This window comes from Rousettus aegyptiacus, unplaced genomic scaffold, assembly GCF_014176215.1.
Source record: "Rousettus aegyptiacus isolate mRouAeg1 unplaced genomic scaffold, mRouAeg1.p scaffold_m13_p_18, whole genome shotgun sequence".
NCBI classification, from domain to species: Eukaryota; Metazoa; Chordata; class Mammalia; order Chiroptera; family Pteropodidae; genus Rousettus; species Rousettus aegyptiacus.
This window is the reverse complement of record NW_023416293.1, coordinates 885,770-907,206: the sequence shown is the minus strand read 5'-3', so window position 1 is coordinate 907,206 and position 21,437 is coordinate 885,770. Positions and strand designations below refer to the sequence as shown.

At 36.5% G+C, this 21,437-nt stretch overlaps 1 protein-coding gene across 3 annotated transcripts in view; it reads left to right on the top strand.

Annotated features, from left to right (window-relative positions):
• Positions 1–21,437, top strand: part of AKT3 (AKT serine/threonine kinase 3) — a 257,309-nt gene that overhangs the window by 190,460 nt on the left and 45,412 nt on the right. For all 3 annotated transcript variants that reach the window (XM_016151251.2, XM_036235351.1, XM_016151250.2), the window contains 2 exons: positions 2,986–3,051; positions 4,375–4,443. In XM_016151251.2, coding sequence (XP_016006737.1) covers positions 2,986–3,051; positions 4,375–4,443 — 135 coding nt within the window. The remainder of the gene's footprint in view (positions 1–2,985; positions 3,052–4,374; positions 4,444–21,437) is intronic.

Here is a 21,437-nt window from a genome sequence, read left to right as displayed (position 1 = left end):
TGAGTTTCATACTTACCTTTCTTTAGGCTTTTCCTAGTTGACGTCTTCAAATCACTTCACATCCTAAGACTTAACTTGTAAGGGTCATCTCTTCTGTGAATCTTTCTAAGTCTCTATGAAGCAATATTTCTTTTGCTTCACCCTCGTGTTGGAGTCACGTAACTTTTACATTGTTATTAACTTTAATGTTAATATCGATTTAACGTTAAGACCGTAGTGTTCTTCTCGTCGATCCCTCCCATTTCTGCTTTCTTCTCAGAGGAGCCTCAGTAAACTCTTAAACAGAAGTCCCAGGTGTCACCCCGCCCCGTCCCTCTCTTCCCACACCGTCCCAGTAACCCTCTTGTCCTCTGCCGATGGCACTGGTTTCCCTTCATTACCCCTCATTTTTTCTTAATACCGCGTATCAGAATTAGTGATTATGTACAAAATTGGTTACTTACCTGTTTGTCTTCTCCACCAGCCTGTGAACTCCATGAGTGAAGGGATCAATGCTTTTTTTAAAAACCAACTTATACCTGCATTGTTCTTAGCATTTAGTAATGTACATCAAGGATTTTTTTTTTAATGAATGAATTTGGTTCTATATATCACAAAATAGTTACTTGCATAATCTTCATCTATTTCATATTCACTACCTGTTTATAAACTGCAATATCACCTTTGCTTTTTTTCTTTTTTTTCCCATTGACACTGGTCACCATGTGACTGACTGTAATTAGAGTTTCCTGGGCCAGAGACTCATCTCTCTGGGTCAGTACCCTCTCTCCAGTGTATGGAACAGTACCCAGAATCTCTTGTTGCATATTTGTTGAAGGAATGAATGAATAAATGAAGTTGAGCACCCGATATATCTTAGAATTCATTTCTATGATAAACAGTTTAGTTCAACATTTATTAAGTGTCTACTGCATGCTAATCATTACACTACACAACCTGGGAATAAAAATCAGTAAGTTATGGTGTCATTTCTGCTTCTTATTACTTATATTAAAATATTTGCTATTATTCTAATTAATGTAATAGAGTATGTTATGACAAGGGCTCGTTTGATCACTAATCCTGGTTCTTTTTTTTTCCTAGCACAAATATTTTAATTATAATTTACTTCTGGATGAACACTGTGTTTTTTTTTACATTTTAAATTTTATTTTATTTTTAGTTTCAGATATATAGTACATTGGTTATACATTTACATATTTATTATGTTTATATGAAATGATCCCCCCGATTTCTCTTTCTCTCCTCTGGCTCTCCACCTGGCCATCACATTAATGCCGACCGCATGCTCTGTGGCGTGCTCCCCATCCCTGTGACCATCTGCCAGCTGCCACAAGTACAACTACTTGTACTTCTTTAACCCTTCACCCTTTTTTACAACCCCCCACCCCCTCCCCTCTGGCTGTCACCGGATTGTCCTCTATATTTGTGTCTGTTTTTGATTAGTTCTTTTTGTTCCTTAGAACTCCGCATGTAAGTGGAATCATATTTATCTTTATCTGACTTATTTCACTCAGCATGATGACCTCTAGGTCCATCCATGTTGTGAATGGTAGGATTTCATTTTTTTAATGGCTGAGTAATATTCCATTGTATATATGAACCATAACTTCTTTATTCAATCGTCTGTCGATGGGCATTTAGGTTACTTCCATATCTTGGCTTTTGTAAGTTGAATATGAACATAGGAGTGCATAGATCTTTACAAATTATTGTTTTGGTTTTCTTTCGATAAATACCCAGAAGTGCAATTGCTGGGTCAAAAGATGGATCCATTTTTAACTTTTTGAGGCCCCTCCATCTGTTTTCCATAGTCACTGTACCAGTTTGTAGTCCCACCAGCAGTGTATGAGGGTAAGACTGGAGTGGTTTCATACTCGTGCTTTGTTTCATTGGTTTTAAATACTGTGTCATTAATTACACTTTGCTTTCTGTTCAGACATAATTGGCCTCACCCTCTTGAAATGGTTTTTGGATCTTATCATCTTTGGTCAACCTACTTCTTATTTATATTTTAGGGCTAACTAAGGTCAGCTTTTGTAACGATAATAAATACTATACAGTGTCCTAATACTTTGCTCTCCACATCTTATTTATTTATAATTTAGTTGCTGACAGTGTTAAGAAATTGACCCAGCAAGGGCTTCGTTTAGGATTTTGCCAGAAGCAGAGACCAGAGACGCTGTGTTTCGGCAATTATCTTCTTTTCTTTTTCAAGATAGTGTTATTTTTGAAATATGACACATCTTCCATTTCTCCACGTTAATGAAAATCCTAGTCCACTTTTGAGGTCGAGATGAGATTTGTGTTCAAAATTGGAGTAATACACTCTTAGTGTAGTTTTGGTTTGAAATACACCTAGATATTAAAATTGTTACCTACATACCTTATGACTGTTTTCCTAAAAGAAGTATTTTAAAAAGCCATGAGCAAAAAGACAGAATTTTTATACTCTGTTCCTATTTCTAAAAAATATAGTTTGGAATTATATCTTATATATGTATTCTCTGTTCCCATTTTCCATAGCTGCTTTTTCTCTTAAGTAGGAAACTTAACAAATTCTGTAATCTTGACTGAAATATATATTTTTAATATACCCTTGAATAAAATGTATTGCAAATATTAACAACTCCATGCCTAAGTACTAGCTGATAAGATATTCCCTTCAAGGAGACTTCCTCTTTAAATTCTATGTCTCAGATAATTTTTTGGTGATTTTTTTTTATTGTTGTTGATATACATTGATTAAATATGACTGAGTTTGTATGAGTTTTACCTTACAGCTACCTGATTTAAGTCATTAAATTGATCTCTTTTTTGGGGGGGGGGTGCAGGAGAAGTTTATTAATAAAGGGAGCATTTCACTGTGTTTTAAAATCTTTTTCTGTCTTGAGGTTTTACCTCTTCCGGTCTTAAAGAAATATGAAATTTTTGTATCATTAGTGCTTAGAACATATATTAAAGGTTTGCCTTTTTCTCTTGTAGGATGAAGTGGCGCACACTCTAACCGAAAGCAGAGTATTAAAGAACACTAGACATCCCTTTTTAACAGTAAGTGACTGGAGGATAGACGTTATGACAATGTCAATTTAAGGGAGTTTTATTACAGAAACTAAGCTACGAAAAATAACATTTTAAATAACAGTTACTCAGGTATGCTCTTTTCTGTGTGGAAAGACTGTGTTTCAGATTTCCTCGAAAGTATCAGAATGCATGGATTACGTTTACCATATGCATGCATTTGTAATCCCTCTCATTATGTACCTGTTACTTTTTTGAAACTTCACTGCCTTAAACAAAAAAAAAAATCCATAGAGCAAATAAATCACCTATGGCATTTTAAGGAGACTACTAAGAAAATGATGGACTTAAAAAAGGTTCTACTGAAAAGATCAGTAGTAAAAATAAAGATTTTATGTCTCTTTTGTTTATTGGTTTCTAATAAATGTATAAGTGATTAGGCAGCATTGTCTTCAAATATGAAAGGCAGAAATTCTTACTGAATATATTTTATAGAAATTGAGACTTCTTTTAGTTATAGAGTACTTTAAGAAATACAGGAATATTGAATAAAGATAGTATAAGTCATGATATGTTTTCTTCACTAGACAAAGTATAAACTTAGTTGTGAAACAAACTGATGTTTTTAGTCCTATTCCTAGATTACTTTTAATTGACTCATAATTTATAAAGTTTCTGTATATTTCTGGTTCCAGTGAAGTATATTAAGGTAAATAATAGCAGCTAGACTTTCAAGAGGGGATGCTTTTAAAGATTTAGGATTACTGTAAGTAGGAATTTTCAGAGGTACCTTAGATGCCTAGACTTACGTTGTTACCTTGTTGTATGTTTTTGTCCAATGTATTAAGATAGCTCTAAAGTTCTGATAATTTTATAACCTATAAAATTACATGAACCAACTGTTGGATTGGATCATGTTATACACCCAACATGCAAAAAGTTATGTTGTAACTATGCTATATCACCGAATATAACTACTCTAATTATATTCCTAAGACTTCTACTGGAGTCATTTGTAGGCCTCACTTTAAGGCCATGTGGATAAGAACTTTGAGGACTAATAGAGTGTGAAATCGATGACACAATAGATTGAGAAGTGCTCATCACAATTACTAAATTTATTATCACTTAAAATTTTAATTTTCCCCTCACAATATCAATTGCTGATTTAAATGTAATTTGTTTAATGTTCCCCATAAACTCTTACTTAAGCACTCTTAGAGAATAAATAGACTCTTAAGGAAAAACAACAGTTCATTTAATCAATCACGCTTACTGTTTCTAAGTGTTCTATTTGGTGCCATTATAAGAATGTAGGATTATAATACCACATTTTTTCTTTTTCATTTCAAGTCCTTGAAATATTCCTTCCAGACAAAAGACCGTTTGTGTTTTGTGATGGAATATGTTAATGGGGGAGAGGTGAGTCACGGAGTGAATCCAGCACTTGCATTTGCATGGTAGTATTGTCATTAGTTTTAAAAAATTATTTATAAGTTGTAATATCACAGTTTTCTGCTTCTTGATAGAGATTTGTATAGATCTAATATTTAGTCGATGAGAGCTGAATAATTCCAAATGAAATACAATGATCGTTTATTTTTTAATAACTACTTTTATATATTAGAAAGTATAATTATATTCTTTTTTTCTGTATTTTTCACCTGTAAAAAATTTTACCAAAAGTAAAATTGTGAAATCATGTTATTTAATTTCGAATATCAGACATATAGGATTTATGATGCTTTACAAAGTTCTTCCTCAGGTTTTTGTGAAACTTGTCAAAAATTATTTTGCTCATTTTAAACTCAGTTGAACAATAGTTGATAGGCTGAGTTTTCTCTTCTTCCATATAGTATCCTAACCTTGACTATATTTAAGAGATTTTAAGGGATCTTGTAGTTTTGAAGAGAAACTCCATAATTTTAGTAGTACATTTCTCCTATTTCTTTATTCCTTATCCTTTCTTCTCCTTATTTTGATAAAAAATCAGTATAATCAAAATTTACTGGAATAGTTAACTTGAAATATTTTACATTGTGGGCTTTCTGAAATAAGTTTATTAAATAGGGGCTTATATCTCACAGACTTTAAAAGTCCTATTTTCAAAAATAAATATTCTCTATAGAATATTTTCTCCGATAGAATAATCTGACTTGTAGGAATTAGTTCATCACAAAAATTCATTTATTCATTTGGTAAGCACATTTTGAGTGCCTCAGCTGTGCGAGTTTATCAAAATGAATTAAGACTTCATCCTTTCTGTGAAGTTTATGATTTATCTTAAAAGTGTTCCGTAAATTAGAGCATTTAGTGAAAGACCTAAGTACTAATACATTTATAAAAGAAAATGCTTTGTGCGTAGCATTTAGCGTGGGCTTTAAGTGGAATCTCAACAGGGGAGCTGATTTGAGAAGATATTTCAGGCAGAGAGGATGATGTGAGCAGAATCACTGATGGATGAACCCAGGGCAAGGACCGGAGTGGTAAGCCAGGAATAGCTCAGGCATTCAGCGCTGGGCCCTTACAGTCAGGTGTTCCCTGAGAAAACACAAAAAACCTGGGTGTTGTAGAACTTCATAGGATTGGTATGACTTAACAACTGATTAACTGGACGTGGGTAGAAAGAGAGAAGTATCTACCAAAAAGAAGAAGGCAGCCCAATATGGCCTGATAGAGAACAATTTCTAAGATATGTTATGAAGTGAAAAAAACGATGTGCGGACAGAGTATAAAGCATGCTACTATTGTATTAAAATAAGACCATCTGTCTGTCCGTATATGCATTGAACATCTCTGCAGTCACACACTGGGCATTAGTACTTACCTTTGGGAAGATGAACTGAGTGGCTGAGGATGAGGTAGAGGGAGATTTATTTTTCACTTATATATAGTTGTGCAGCTTTTATATTTTGTACTACATAGTGTGTGTGTGTGTGTGTGTGTGTGTGTGTCTATTATTGATATAAGAAATTCAAGGAAGGAAGATAGGCAGGCAGGCAGATGGTTGGATGGATGATCGGATGGCTTGCTGAATGAATGGAGGGATGGAGGGATGGATGGCTGGGGGTAGAGATCGATGGATGGATGGGTAGATGACCAGGGGAGAGAATAATACAGGGAAAATGACAAACTTCAGATAAAAACTTGGAGAAACACTCTTAAATTGGAGGAATACTCTTATACAGTATTATGTATTTATATCTATTATAATAATTACCATATTATTTTATAATGACCTATTTAGTTGTCTGTTTTTCCCACTAGACTCTGAATTCCCAAGTGGCTCGTTCACTAATACAACCCTGGCACCTTACACAGTACCTGGCACATGGTGGAAACTTGACAGATGTTTATTGGATGATTTGAACGAATGATTTGAATAAATAAGTGAATGAATGAACAAATTCCCTCAGGGAACAGGGATAAAAGAAGCTAATATAAGTAGGAAGAAAAATTGAAAGTAATGTACTACATAATTTATTTTTTTAAAAAAGTTGATTATTTCGGGGGAAGTGAGTACCTTTGAGTGTATATGTATAATATGTATTTATTGAGTCTTTGTGTCAGACACTTTGGTAGGTATTGTGGGCTCTACAAACCTGGGTTATTATTTATTAGGGGAGATAGGTATAAAGTTTGCACTAAGTGTAAAATGATAATGGTCATTCATCATCGGAAGTACAGATGAAAGGCCATGGGCCTTCTCGGGAGAGAAAGAAGAATTTTGTGTGGTAGGATGAAGGGAAACTTTCTAGAAGCTTCCTAGCAGGCGCTAGTTAGCTGATACCTGTACTTTTATTCTAAACCTAGAATGCTTCAGGGATTAATTAATTGATGATTGTTGAAAAAAATTTACACACAAAAGCAGATTTTAAGACTAGCCAGATGGTTTCCTTTAGCATGTAACTCCTACATTATTTCTCTTCTTTGGCCTTTCTTCTCTTTTTTTCAGTATTTCTGCTGTGGGAATGTGTTATAGATAAAGAGTAAATTACTTAATATATTGAAGCAAATGAACTGATCTTACATGTGATATATAATTTTAAAGTACTGCCATATGAAATTTTAATAATTTACATTTATACAATTTTACTAAAAATGAACATTTTTATATGTAATCTCCCAATTTTTTATTACTTTAGATTATCAAATGTTCTTTTAAATTTAAAATGTACTTTATAAATACAAATAGTTATTTAGTTCTTAGAACTTAATGGGATTATTTGAATTCTTAAATTTATCATTTCCGGGAAAGAAACCTCTGTTCAGCATAACCTTATGGTGATTTATTTAATTTTGGTTTAGTTTTATCATGTCATTTAGTTTATCATGTCATTTATTCTGCCCAGGGATACTTCCTGGAAATGCAGAAAACTCAATTGCTGTAGAAAAAATACTAAATGTAGCACTTATGTTTTTGAAATAAGATCGAGACAGAGACGTAAAGGAAACTATGAACTCATACAATTCAGAGCAACACTTAGAGATGTTCCATGAGTTTTACCCAATGGGGACTATCTGCATGCTAATCGAAAAGGCTGGAGCAGGAGAATCCTGCCCTGTAGAAAAGCTCTGGTAGATTGATAGTCCTCACCAGCTACAGGTCCTCAGATCTCTTTATATCCCAGTGTGCCCTGAGGCGGGTTTCTTTAGTGGGCCCATTGAAGTAATTATAACTAGCCCAAGTTTTATTCAACTCCTGCTTATTGTCTGTTGACTTTTAATTAGCTATAGCATCCTTTTAACTTGTGTTCTGGAATGTTTATCTTAAAATATAAATACAACAGTTGAGACATTCCTGTTCTTATACTTTCTTCCCATGTTATGAATATCTGGACTTTTTTCAGCCTGTTAGACTACACAGGAGTTTAGAGTGCCTGTGGCCATGCTTGTCGTTATCACTGTGTTTGCCACTATTGTTTCAAGCACTAAATTATCTCGATGGAAGTGAATTGTGAATTAAATACTCATAACAAATGAACAGTGGCTGCTTATCGACCTATCAGTATGTGGAGTCACATCATAATTGCTTTTAACTTTTATGAATTCAAAGAAACAGGCTCCGCGATAGATTGGATGGATGGATGGATGGATGGATGGATGGATGGATGGATGGATAGATGGATGGAGATGTGTAGAGAGATGAAATATGGTGATTCTGCCATTCTTCTTCGTGAGCTGTATTGAAAGAGTGACCTCAAGATAACAGATATAAATTTGCTATTCTTTTACTCCATGTCAGTTCCTGATTGCCAGGCTTTGAGTTTCATGGATATAAACTTGGAGGCTTAAAGATATGTAGTTTTTATAATACATTGTCATTAAGTAACAGGTGTTCATCTGAGGAAACTACATTATTTCAATGCTGGAGGAAAAACTGTGCTGGGCTTAGCTATACTGAGACTGTGTTGTTCTCCAGTGTAGCAGTTTCCGAGGGAATTTTCAAGAGTGATTTCGATTGTGCTTGATAATTTATGTGTTTGAACCTAGTCCGTTATAGTTCATTTACCTATTAAATATTTACTGAACAATTACTATGGGCTGGACCTCAAAGGATTCAAAAATAGGGAAAATGTGCTTTCCTTTAGAAGACGAGTGGCTAGTTGAGGGGATAGAAAAGAGATGCGTATACTTTATAGTTTCATTGTTACTATGAGGACACTGATTGCTGTGTGGTACAGAGAACGAGCGCTTGAATCAGTCAGTCCATAAGGAAGAGAGAAGAGGAAGGGGGAGAACGCTAGCGAAGAAACATTTCTTAAGGTGGTTGCTAAGCGAAGACCTAAGTGTAACTGGGAGTTAGATCAGTAAGGACGAGAAGGAGGGTGCTCCTGCCCAGAGGGAGCAGAATGTGTGGGATGCGCGGGAGCGTGCGAGGTCTGCCCCCCACCCCCTCCCAGGCCCAGGTGCAGAGCCAGAAGTCTGCACCGGTGGGCAGGATCATGTGCGGACAGGTCTTCTCTGCCAGGTGACTTAGATTTTATCCTGAAGGCAGCGGAGCATCATATGGAAGGATTTCTGTAAGAATGTGTTTTAGAAAGAATACTTCATAGCAGTGTGAAGCTTGGATTGGAGAAGACGAAATTGGAAGCAGGGCAACTGCTTAGGAGGCTGCTGTAGTTAGTGAGTTTTCAGTAGTCGAGTTATAAAAATGATAAGGTCATTCATTGAGAAATTGTCAGTGACAGGAAATCAAAATCTAATGATTAGATATTAGAATTTCCAGAATTTAATGACTAAATGGAGAGAGAAAGAAACATCATACAGTTTCCTGTTTGCTCCATGGGAAATTCAGAAAGACAGGAAATGTGGGAAGAAGAATGAGTTCTGGGGTGATCACCTGGATTGGAGGTGCTTAGTGGGGATATCCGAGAGACAGGAGATTTAGAACAGTGCCGAAACCAAGGAATGAAGACATGTCCAGAGTAAAAAAAGTAGGTGGAGTTGGGACATCAGTGGCCAAGAATTGCTCCTGGAGATGCCAGCATCTCACTCGGCGGTCACAAGAGTCATAAGGAGGCTCCTGGGTAGAAGGAGGCAAATAAGAGAAGCCTTAGAAGTTAAGTAGAGTGTGTTAAGTATAACAGAGTGCAAAATAACAACTGAAAAATCCTCATTGGATTTGCCATCTACTCGTTCCTAAGCCGAATACCATGGATTCTTCCTTTTTCCTGGGTTGATACAAAGTATGCACACGGCTGTAGTAGAGAATGCACAAGGTATGGAGCTCAGTGGAACAAGGTTATGAAGGTGAGTTCAGTGCAAACTTAGCTGGACAGTAAATCAGCATTCGTAAAACTAATTATAAAAGTGCTCTGATGATGTGACCGGTCACACTGCTGCTTATGCAGCCGAGCCGCTCTCTTTTTGTAGTTTATATTACCAAATTCACGTGAGGGACAGAAAAATATTGGGGGGGGGGGTGGATTTAAACTGAAAGCTCACTAAGGTGGTGTTGTTTAGTTTGGTTCAGGACGTCTCCACTTTGGAGCGTTCCCCAAAATCTTACTCAGCTCTATTTCTTGTAGGCCTACACATCGGACCTTTGTAACTCTCTTTGAAAGCTGAAATCTCCTGGAAGTTAAGAGAGTCATTAAGGGATAAAAGAAAATCATTACATAGAAATGTCCTTCATCTGATAATTCTTCACATTCCTCTATATTCTTTATGTGGGTACAAATGAGCCTGACACTTTCGGTTATTTACTATTCTTGAGCATATTTAGCTCTTGGTATGCTCTATATTAATTTCTTTGATAAAAATTCATTTTATTTTTTGCATATGACTTTCAGTTTCATGCCAGTCTTGAGATCCTCTCATACTTATTTCAGATTCTCATTATTTGGCTGGCATTTTGTCTTCAGTGAACCAGAATCATCTCATTTTAAATTTACATAAGGCAGAAGTGCCGGCAGTCAGCAGTCTAGTTCTACTTACTAATTTATGAAGGTGTGATTTGGGTGATTTTTAAATTAAAAGTATCATTTCATATTCATAGTGATGATTTTTAAAAATTTCCCAAATCTATAGATATATAAATATCTTAATTGTCAAGAGTCTAACAAGGTAATGTCTTTGCTAACAGTTTTAGTTATTACACTACATAAGGTTTATCAGAATTCTGTTGCCTTCAACCAAAGCTTTTTCAAAAATTCTAGAGTCAAGGAGGATGCATTATAATATTCACATTAACACACAAAGTTTAAGGCAACATAAGTTTGGGATTGGGTATACTTTTATAATACTACAAGGCTAGTTTCCTAAAATAAACCATTAAACCAGGGCATCAGTGCATCTGAAGTACTAATGCAAAGACATGGCTGGCTTCACCGTCTGAGATGCCGCCTTTCATGTCTGGAATCTCAGATGAGGCGACTGCAACTGTAAGAACTCAGCAGGCATGTGTGTGTTTCTGTGATTCCTCTCCATGTGGTTCTGGCATGGCATGGACATGTCGGGGTAGTCAAACTTCTTACACAGAAGTTGGATTATTCAGAGTGAGCATTTCAAGAGAACGGTATCAGAAGACACAGATAGCATAATTGGGTACCAATACTTGAGGGTCTCCATATATCCTTTTTTAAATTTATAGTTTAATTTACCTGTGTTCAGAGAATAGACTGTCTGTAGTTTATATCCTTTTAAATTTACCGAGACATGGTTTTCAGCCCAGAATATGTTCTATCCGGTGCATGAGCTGTGCATTCTGAATGAGCTGGGTGGAGTATTCTATAAATATCGGCTACGTTGGTCAAGTTTTTTGATTAATATAGTGTTGTTCAGGTGTTCTGTACTCTTACTAATTTTATGTCTACTTTTTAAAAAATAAAATATCGAGAGTACTGTTGAAATCTTAAGCCACAAGTGTGGATTTACCTACTTTTCCTTTTATTTTCTTATAGGCAGCCTACAGTTAGTTCATACATCTTTTTAAATCCAATCTGATAATTTCTGCCTTTTAAATTTGGAGTATTTAATGTGATCGTACATGTGGTTTGGGTTAAATATTACTATTTATTTTATTTTCCCCATCTGTTCTTTGTTCCTTTTTGAAAAAAATCTTTCTTTTGTATTGACTATTTTTTCTGTTTTCCATTTTATATTTACAATTGCATTAGTTCTGCTGCTTTCTTTTGTTTTTATAATGGTAGTATTAACAAAGATTTGTTGAATTCCTATCCACTTCTAGACCCGGAGAAGGCAGCTGTACTCATATAAAGTGCTTTCTCTTATATGATGCAACTTAGATTATATTATGCAATTATAAAGAAGACTTATAAATGAGATTTCTTAATGGAATAATTTGTGCATTTTATATAATTTGTTATTTCAAATTAATAGAAACCTACTTAGTATAGTAGATAGATAATATGCTTTAGAGACAGGTGACGTAAGTTTGAATCTTTGCTCTACCACATAATAGCCATGTGATGCTAGGCAAGTTTCATAACATCTCTGAGCCTCAGTTTTCTCATCTGTATGATGGAGATAATAATCGTACCTATTTTATAAGGTTGTTTTTGAGGATTAAATGATAACAGTGCATGTAAGTCACTTAGCACAGTGCCAGCTAAGTAGCAGTTCTCACAAAGCATGCCTGTCTTAATAGAAATAGTAACAATAACTTGTATTTATAATAGTTCATCATCTGTAATATAGAGATAGCATTATGTGGCTTTTATGATTGTATTAGATGTAATGCCTTTAAAGCACAAAATGATAATATTATTTGTTGTATTGACATTAAATATAATTCATAAATAACCCAGATATTTCACATATATACTAATAGATTAAAATATTTAAAAATAATTACTTTGATAACTTATCACCTTTTAAAAGTACTTTTTCTTAAAATGAAGAATCTATTAATATTTAATGAGGTAGAACTGAGCAATTTCTTTTTTAATCTTAATATATTTTTAATAAAATACTTAAATAGAAATTATTGGAGTAGACTGGAAGTTAAAATTTTTTTAAAAAAAAACTATTTTTTATACTTACCGTATTATTAAATATTTTCATTAGATGATTTTCAATCCCAGAAACTTTCCTTAGCTTTTCTCTTGCATTCCTTCTTTAAAAATTGCCACCTTACAACTGGTTTTTCAGATATCAGGGGCTAGTTGGTGATCCAGAACTGTTTTTACATTTTCGGACTTGAGGAACAGAGCCAGGAGGGCAGGAAGTCGAGGACTAGGGCTTGAGGTATGTAGCGGATAATTTATATCTGACACAGTCGCCACCGAACAGCTGTCGCAGGGCTCCGCCGTCCAGTACCATCCTCAGTGTTCGATTTGCATTTTAAGAAATTTTGTAATGAGCTATGTTATTAAAATGTGGACCTTTTGTATTTATATCTCATGTCTATATCATTGTCCTTTCTGGAAGAAACCTATTTCAAATATTAAATGTAAATTTACTTTACATTAATTTTTCTGTGTGAAACACATGCAGATTATGAGCTCAGCTCATGAAAAGAATAGACAGACATTATCTGGAAGATATGGGTATGAATTACCTGCTAAATGTAAGAATACCTCTGCTCCAGTTATAAAATTAAGCATTTAAACTTTCATTTTATACCGTAACCAATGCTGATTCAGTTGTGTAGTATAGCATTTGCTATGGACTGAATATTTGTGTCTCCCCCAAACTCATATATTGAAACCTAATCCCCAATGTGATGCTGCTTGGAGATGGAGCCTTGGGAGGTGACTGGGTCACGAGGGTGGGGTCCCGTGATGAGACGAGCGCCTTTAGACAGGAGACCTCAAGGCAGTTTGTTCTCCCCTCTTGCCACGTGAGGACCCAGCAAAAGGACAGCCGCTGTGAACCCAGCAGACACCCGGTCTGCCAGTTCGTTGATCTTGGGCTTCCCAGCCTTCAGGACTGTGAGAAACAGTTGTTTGCAAGCAACTCAGTCTGTGGTATTTGTTACAGCAGCCAGAGCCGACTGAGACAGCGCCGTTGATGAGTTTCCCTGCAGGGGACCTGGAGGCAGCCAGTTCGCCTTGAGTCTCTCTCTAAACCCAAGGGGAGGGTTAACCAGCATGACTGCGCAGACTGCCATCTTATTGCTTAATTAATTAGTTGTTTTTTTAGGATCCTTGGGTTTTAGTTTCAATTAATATTATGATAATGAATATAATCGCTTAAATTAACAAGAGCTGTATTGAGCATATTTTGTTATTTTCTAGTTAACCAATCTTTTACTGTTACAAAGGAATAACTAAAAACTGTATAGTTAGTATTTGCAAGAAAAAAAGATATAATTGAGTTTAAGATTGCAGCAGAAATTCTCACGGCATCTTTTAAGTCCAGATCTTTATTTTGGAGGAAGTTTGTTGTATTAAGAATATAACTATTTTTCAAAATATACAACTTATTGTTGAAATCAGCATTCTGGGTTTGTGATGAAATACAGACTTGTATATTTAGTAGGTTAAAATAATCTTTTTACATTACCGTATTTTTATAGCATGGCTTAGCACAACACAAAAAAAATCATGTAGTCTTTGCCTAAAGGAAGTTAAATTTCTAAAAATATGCTCCTTGCTTGAGCACCAAATAACATTTTTTTAAATAAAAATAAGGTTATTCAGGTATTATATATGATTTTTTTAAGTTTCTAATAAAAATACTTTCCCTAAAAACCTGAAGGCTTATTTTCCCTATAAATAATTCTTTGGAAAGTAATTTTGAATTTAACTTTATTCTTCAGGTACGTATTTGTTAAGCCCATAATGTGTGCCACATGTTAGACTTGATGCTGAGGTTGCAGGGCTGTAGAGAACGCTTTTATAGTCTTTTCCCTGTGCCTCTGCCAAGAAAAAAAAATTAGAGTATTAAATATATCATAAGCCTAAATCAATACAAGGATCTACAGTATATGTATTATAAACCTTTGTATAATTTTTTTTATTATAAAAGTAACAACAGTATATAGTCATTGTCAAGAAAATCAAAAAGTTATTTCAGATCAATTGAAAAAATATTTACCGACTCCTTACAATGGGGTAGTCACTGCTTTGTACTTAGTATTTAACATATGACATGAACGAGGCAGGTGCTCTCTGCCTTTAAGAGAGGATAATGTTCTGAGAAACATACTAAATAATCACAAATAATTTTTAAGGTATAAAACAAGATAAAACCACTCTAAATCTCACCATCAGCAATAATTACTAATACATTAGTATATTTCATTTTTTATACTGTATATACATTTTCCATTTTATTTAATAGTGTGAAAAATATACTAGTTGCCTATTGATTATGTAGATATGCGATAATTTATTAAATTCTTACCAAATTTTTGAACATTTAGATTGTTCCCATTACTTAACAAACTAAATTATAGTCTACGTACAACAGTGCGGACTCCCTTTAAGTGTGCTGCCTACGTACGTGACTTGACAAACGTGGGCGCGCGCAGCCCCCTCACAGGAACGACGTGGGCTCCACGTTTCCGTGTCCCCGCCTGTCCCCGCGCCGCCTCTGCGTCCGCAGTGGCCCCAGGCAGTGATCTGCCTCCCAACGCCGCAGATTCGCGTTACGATTTCTAAAATTAATTAGGAATGGAGTCAGATGGCGTGTCTTCTCTTGTGTCTGCGTCTTTCCTCAGCCTAATGTTTTGGAAATGAAGCACGTCGTTGGATTCCTCAGTAGTTTGTTCTTTCATCCTTGGGCCATGACCCGAGTCGTGCGACTAACCCTTTGTGCACCGGTCCGTCTGTAACATTCGTTCAGATCGTTTCCAGTTGTTGCCGAGTGTGAAAAAGGCCGATGTGCACGCTTGAGTCCTGGTTTTCTCGTGCGTAAACACTGAGGAGTGTGAGCGCTGGGTTTACAGTACGCACCTGCGGACATTTTAGGACATTCAGAAACCGTTTTCCAAAGTAGTTGTGTCACTTTACCTTTCCAGTGTCACTGTTAGAAAATCCTGGTTGTTCCCCATCTTCACCACACTTGGCGTGGTCAGCCTTTTAAAATTTAGTCATTCTGGTGAGCATATAGGAGTACATTATTATGATTTTAAGTTGCATTTCTCTGATGACTGATGATATTAAATATCTTTTCGTATATATACTGGTATTCACATACATTTTTTGTGACATGTCTCTGCAGAGATTTTTGTCTATTAATTGGGTTGTTTACCTTCTTATTATTGAATTACGTGTTCTTCCTGTCGTCTGGTTATGAGTAGTTTGCCAAATACGTGTGTTACCAGTAGTGCCTCCCGGACTGCCCCTTTCATTGTTTCGGTTATATTTTTTGAGAAGCAGAAGTTTTTAATTTTGAAGTACAATTTATCAATTTTCGTCTTTTCTGGTTTTTATTTTTTATATACTATCTGAGAAATCTTTGTATACCCAGGTCACGAATATTTTCTCCCGAAACTTTTTATAGTTGTATCTACTACTTTTAGGTCTGCGATTTATGTTCATTTTATGTTTTTTGTGAGCCAAGGATCCAGGTTCTTTTCCCCCCATGGGGACGCCCGGTCATCCAGCATCTTTTGTTGCAAAGGCGGTTCTTTGCCCGTTGAATGACCGTGACACTGTTGTGTCGCACGCGTGCGTGTGTGTGTGTGTGTGTGTGTGTAGCCTCTGCTCTGATGCTGGCACTGCTGCGCTGCAGTGTGACAGCCTCCAGGCCCCAACTCTTAGGAAGTCTTTCGTTCTCCCTGGTGAGGAGAACAAGTAGTTTGGGCTCCGTGTGAGCCTGTGGTCGTTTTCCAACCTTTTCCGATGGCTTGGCCCCTGGCCGCAGGCTTTTCCTCACTTGCCTGTGCTGATCCCTGAGACTCATCACAGATTCCGCGCCTCTCCTCATGAGGGTCCTCTGCCGGGGACATGTAGCCCCTCGGGGTCCCCCACCCCTGAGCTTCTTGCTGGGTGCTCTTGGCTTTTCCCTCCCCAGTTACATCAGCCTCCACGTGGCCGCTGTGACAAGCATAATTTTCACTTTGTTTCCTTTTCTCTGGGGTTGCTGTACTCGGCAGCCTGATGTTAAATGTAAGAAAATCCTTGTTTAATTTATATGGTTTCCTAGTATTTGGAAAAGGGAGGGTTAATCTGGTATCCTTTAACCACGGTCAAAGCAGAAATCTTGTGCCTTTATGTTTTATGAATATTGTCATGGTACGGAATTTTAGGCGCCCGTTTGTGTTTCCTTTGGCAGTCTGCACATGTTGGTCTGTTGCCCTGTTGCCTCTGTAGCCTCTGAGGAGAAACCTGGGAGTGTTTTCCTTTTTGTTCGTTCGTACGTAATGGTTTTTATCCCTCTATTGAAAAGACCTCTTTATGACTGGTTTTCAGCAGTTCAAACGTGCTTTTGACTTGTTATGTTCATGCACGTCTCTCAATTTTTATCTTCTTGGGGCTCGCTGAGCCTACTTCATTCAAGTTTAGAAAATTTCAGGCATTATTTTGCAAATGTCTCCCCACCCCTTTTAGGGTCTGCCATTACACATTTGTCACTGAAGCTCTTTTTTTCCTTTTGCAATTTAGGTAGTTTCTTTTGCTGTGATTTCATGTTCTTTGGCCTTTTCTCTCATAGTGTCTAATCTATTAATCCCATCTAGTTAATTTGTTATTTCAGATAGTATATAATTTATCTTTAGAAGCCTTATTTATTTCTATTTCCATTTATCTTTTATGTTCATGTACTGTTTTAAAGTCATTGTCTATTAATTTCATCATGTGTTACTTTTAAGGTCTGTGTTTAATGACTGATTTTTGTCTTGGTTATGAGTCATATTTTCCTGCATTTTTCATGTCTAGGTAATTTGAATTTTACATGAGTGCTTGGATTTTGTTATCTTCCACTAAAGATTTTTGCACCTTGTTCTGGGAGGCAATTATTTGCAAATATGGTTGATTTTTACATTCTTGTTGGCTTTTTTATGTATTCGCATCCACTGTTGTCTATTTCTTCAGTTGTGTCAATCTTAGCTTTCACTCTGTTTTTAAAATGTCTACTGAATGCCTGGGTTTTCAATAATGACGCTCTTCCCGCCGCTTGGAAATTGACTGTGTCTCCGGTCTGTCAGAGCCCCGGGAACCCCTGGGCGCACAGAGCCCCGTTCCTTCTCCGCTCGTTGCCGCAAGCGTTGGCACGCACCCTTACGTGCGCGTCACTCGTTGCCACAGCGTTGGCACGCACCCTTACGTGCGCGTACTTAGTATTCGGCAGCAGACCCAGCTGTGCACGTTCCGCATCGCGTCTGCCCTCCTGGCGTCCCGTCTTGCAAATGCATCCGCCTCACCGTCCTCCACATCTGGTGTTCTCCCTCCAGTAGTGAGACCTCTGAGTCATGGTGGGGATTTCCTTTCCTGCATAATGTGCCAGAAAGCGCCCCAGTCAGAAGGCGAGTGATTTTCAGGGCTCTACCTCACTGGTTTCTGTTTTCATAGGAATCACAGTTCTGTACTGCCTGTTGTTCGATATCTAAAGAGTTCTATTTTTAATTTTCCCCAGTTTTCATTTTTTGCTCTACGTATTTTTGTCCAGTTGCTTAGAGCAAGAGGGTACGTCTAGTCCCGTGAACTTTTTATTCTTATTTTCTACTTTTTAATTCACTTTGTTTTATATTTGCCTAACAATTATATCCGAAATTTATTTTATTATCATGTTAGATGAAAGTGTAATTTTATTTTTCAACCTTTTTGGAAGGCTGTTTCTACATTTTTTTGTCTTTGTATATATTGCTGCAGAGAATATCCTTGTGTAGACTTCTACATTTCCTTTTTTAAAAAGAAATTTCTAGAAGACTCCTGTACTTTAAAAATTTTCTCATTTCTCTTGCCTATTGTCCTGCAAAGAGTTTCTGCTCTACACAGCAGGGTGTCAGGATTGTTACCCACTACACTTTCACTGCCAGTGCTGTTTCTTGATGTGTTATTGTCTCATATATGTTTTTATCTTTACTGCATTATTTTAAGGTGGCATGTTTTTATATACTGTAATAATTTATATTTCTCTTAATTGTATCCTTTCCTCTCTTTGTGTTTTAGTCTTTTTATTTTTTATGGTTTCTTTATATATTAAGCATATGGACTTTGTCATATTCTTTATATTCAAATTTATTTTTATTTTTCCTATTCCATATAGTTAATTCTATCAGTTTTTCCTTTTATGAATTGTTCCATTTCTTTCTATTTGGAAAACCCTTCTTCACCCTGAGATCAGGTAACTATTGATTCGTACTTCCTGTTTTTTTTTTTATTGGTGTCTTATTTTATATTTAACTATTAATCACATCTGATATTTATTTTGTTATGACGTAAGGTGCAAATTGAATTTCTCCAAAGTTGAGCAGTTATCGTGGCAGCCTGTATTATTTATTTTTTCTCGTATACTTTGTTGGGTATTATCATCATCAACTTGATCATATATTCAATTCTTGTAAAACGACCCATTTCTGGCCGCCTGAATTCACTGATCTTCCTTTCAGTTTGTGGCCCCTTCCGTGCGCATCGTGGCTCTACAGCATCTCTGTGTCTCCGGCACGAGTGTCCCGAAAGCGGGCGTAACGTGACAGCGGCGGTCTTCCCTTTTGGCATTGTCTTCGCTCATCTTGTTCATTTTTTTCCTGAAGGAGTCGCGTTCCGTGTCTGTCTTTACATTCCCTTCTGAGCTCAGCAAAGCATGACATCTCTTCCCCGAAAGGCAGCTAATGACCCAATTCCTGGGCCTGGTATTCATTACCTCCTTATTTCTTCATTCTCCAGATATATTCTTCTTTCCTTCTGTACTTCTCTTGGAACTCCATCACAGCGTCCTGTTCTGCTTTTTTCTGTCCTCATGTATAGTGATACCATAAGTTTCTGAGCTTAATTCCATTTTCAGTTTTTACTGATTCCTGGGCTATCTCGCACTCCCTTGGTTTTAACGATATCCTTTATAGAAACATATAAATGCCTCCTGTATCTACCTCTTCGCCCTTGGGACCCATAATTTCACAGCTGTGGTATCAAGTGCTTATTTAAATGTCCCCATCTGCATTCTTTTCTTCTACACCACTGGCTGCAGCATCCACTCAGCTGTCCACGGGGAAACCACAAAGGACACAAGCTGGTTCCCTCTGGAACACTGACTGTCTCGAAATGCCAGTTACTGCCACTCTAGTTGAGGTCCCTTAGAAGCTCTTATTCAGCTCTTGCGTCCCTTCTGATGTTAACAACATACTCATCGCTTATTTAAATGTGCTCTCCATTGACCAGCTACCGTATCCGTATCCGTAGTAGACCTGTTTACACATCTCGTCTTTCTAACCAGATAGTGATGCGCTGGCAGGTGGGTACCACTCCCTCCCATCGCGTCTGCAGCTCTCACTGCAGTTGCGCTAAGTAGACACTCAGCGCACTCAGCGATGTTTTCGTTGCACTGTGTGCATTGTTGACCGACTGCCGTCACAGAGCTTGTTGAATGATTCTCCACTTACTGCAAGAGTTGTCTTTTTAAAATTATACTACTTTTTTAACCCAAAACCTTTTGACACTCCTTATCTGAATAAATCTCAAACCCACATCTTGGCAGTCAAGGTCCTAAACAGTGTGACCTCATCTTTTTTTGCTTAAATCCTGTCACTGTCCTGAATGTGTATTATTTATCTACATGTATTTCTTTGCTATTGCTGCTTTTTTCTCCTTTAGAGTTAATTCTTCCCCAAACATTTATTAATCACCTCTTATATGCAGGTGCTTTACTAAACTGTGTTAGAAATATAAAGATGGATAAAACTTCCATGGCAGTCTTTTATAGGCTTCTCTTATATCCTCCATTTGTAAAAAATCCATCCTTCAAAACCTAAGTGAGATATTACCTTACTTGGGAGATCTCTCAGATTATCCCAGTAAAAATTAATCACTCTTTGCCTCCAAAGCATTTTTAATATCAGAATAACAAAACTTATCACAGCCTTCTTTTTTAATCTATGCATTATCTCCTTCATTGGGTTGAATATCTTGAGGTCCGGGATTATGTCATCAGTTTGCTCTCTTTTTCTCGTCCTGGTACCCAACACAGTGACTTTAAAATAATTGATGCTTACTAAATGGAAAGTTGGTTCAAAGCCAAGGAATATCCAGAGAATTAGGTAGAAAATCAGGGGAGGATTGTATTACGAAAGCCAAAATCATGTTTCAGCAAGGAGACAGCAGTAGGCGCGGTGCTTGGCCCCAGACCAGAAAGACGGAGGGTAGACTGTAAATAGATTATTGGATTTGGAAATTAAGAAGTTCTTGGTTATTGTAACAAGAATAAGTTCCATAAATTAGCAAGGGTAGACATCAGAGGGACAGCAGACTGAGAAATAAATAGAATTTTCCTTAAGTATAATTTTTTAGCTGATATTTTTATAGAAATTGGCTGGAAGACAAATTGGAGATATATGGTCTAAATAAAGAGCTAGAATCCTGCATATATTATATCGATTTAGGAAACATTCATGTCTTTTGTACAGTAGATGAGTGGGTAATGGGCTTTGCATTATTTTAAGACAATTTATAAATTTAACCACTGTCTTTATTCCATCAGAAAACTACCATAAATAATCCATGTAGAGGTTTACAAGGGTCCCTTCATTAAAGTCAGTGGTATTTTGTATAAAGCATGGCAGAAATTATTTTGACCCAGAAATTATTCAGAATGGTTTGACTGATACTCTGTGCTGCTTTCTACTTCCCCTCTCCGTTTGAATGGCAGTGCGTTAAATGTGTGTGTCTGTGTGTCCGTGTCTGCCTTTATAAAATAAATGAATTTTGAAAATTTTTCCTGAGTAATTGTATACATTGGCTTGATTTTTTATCATACTTTATTTGATCATTTGTCAGACACATGTAACGTTTCTGCAGTTAGAATGATTTTATGTTTGATAGTTTATCAGTTTTAATTGGCAACAGTTT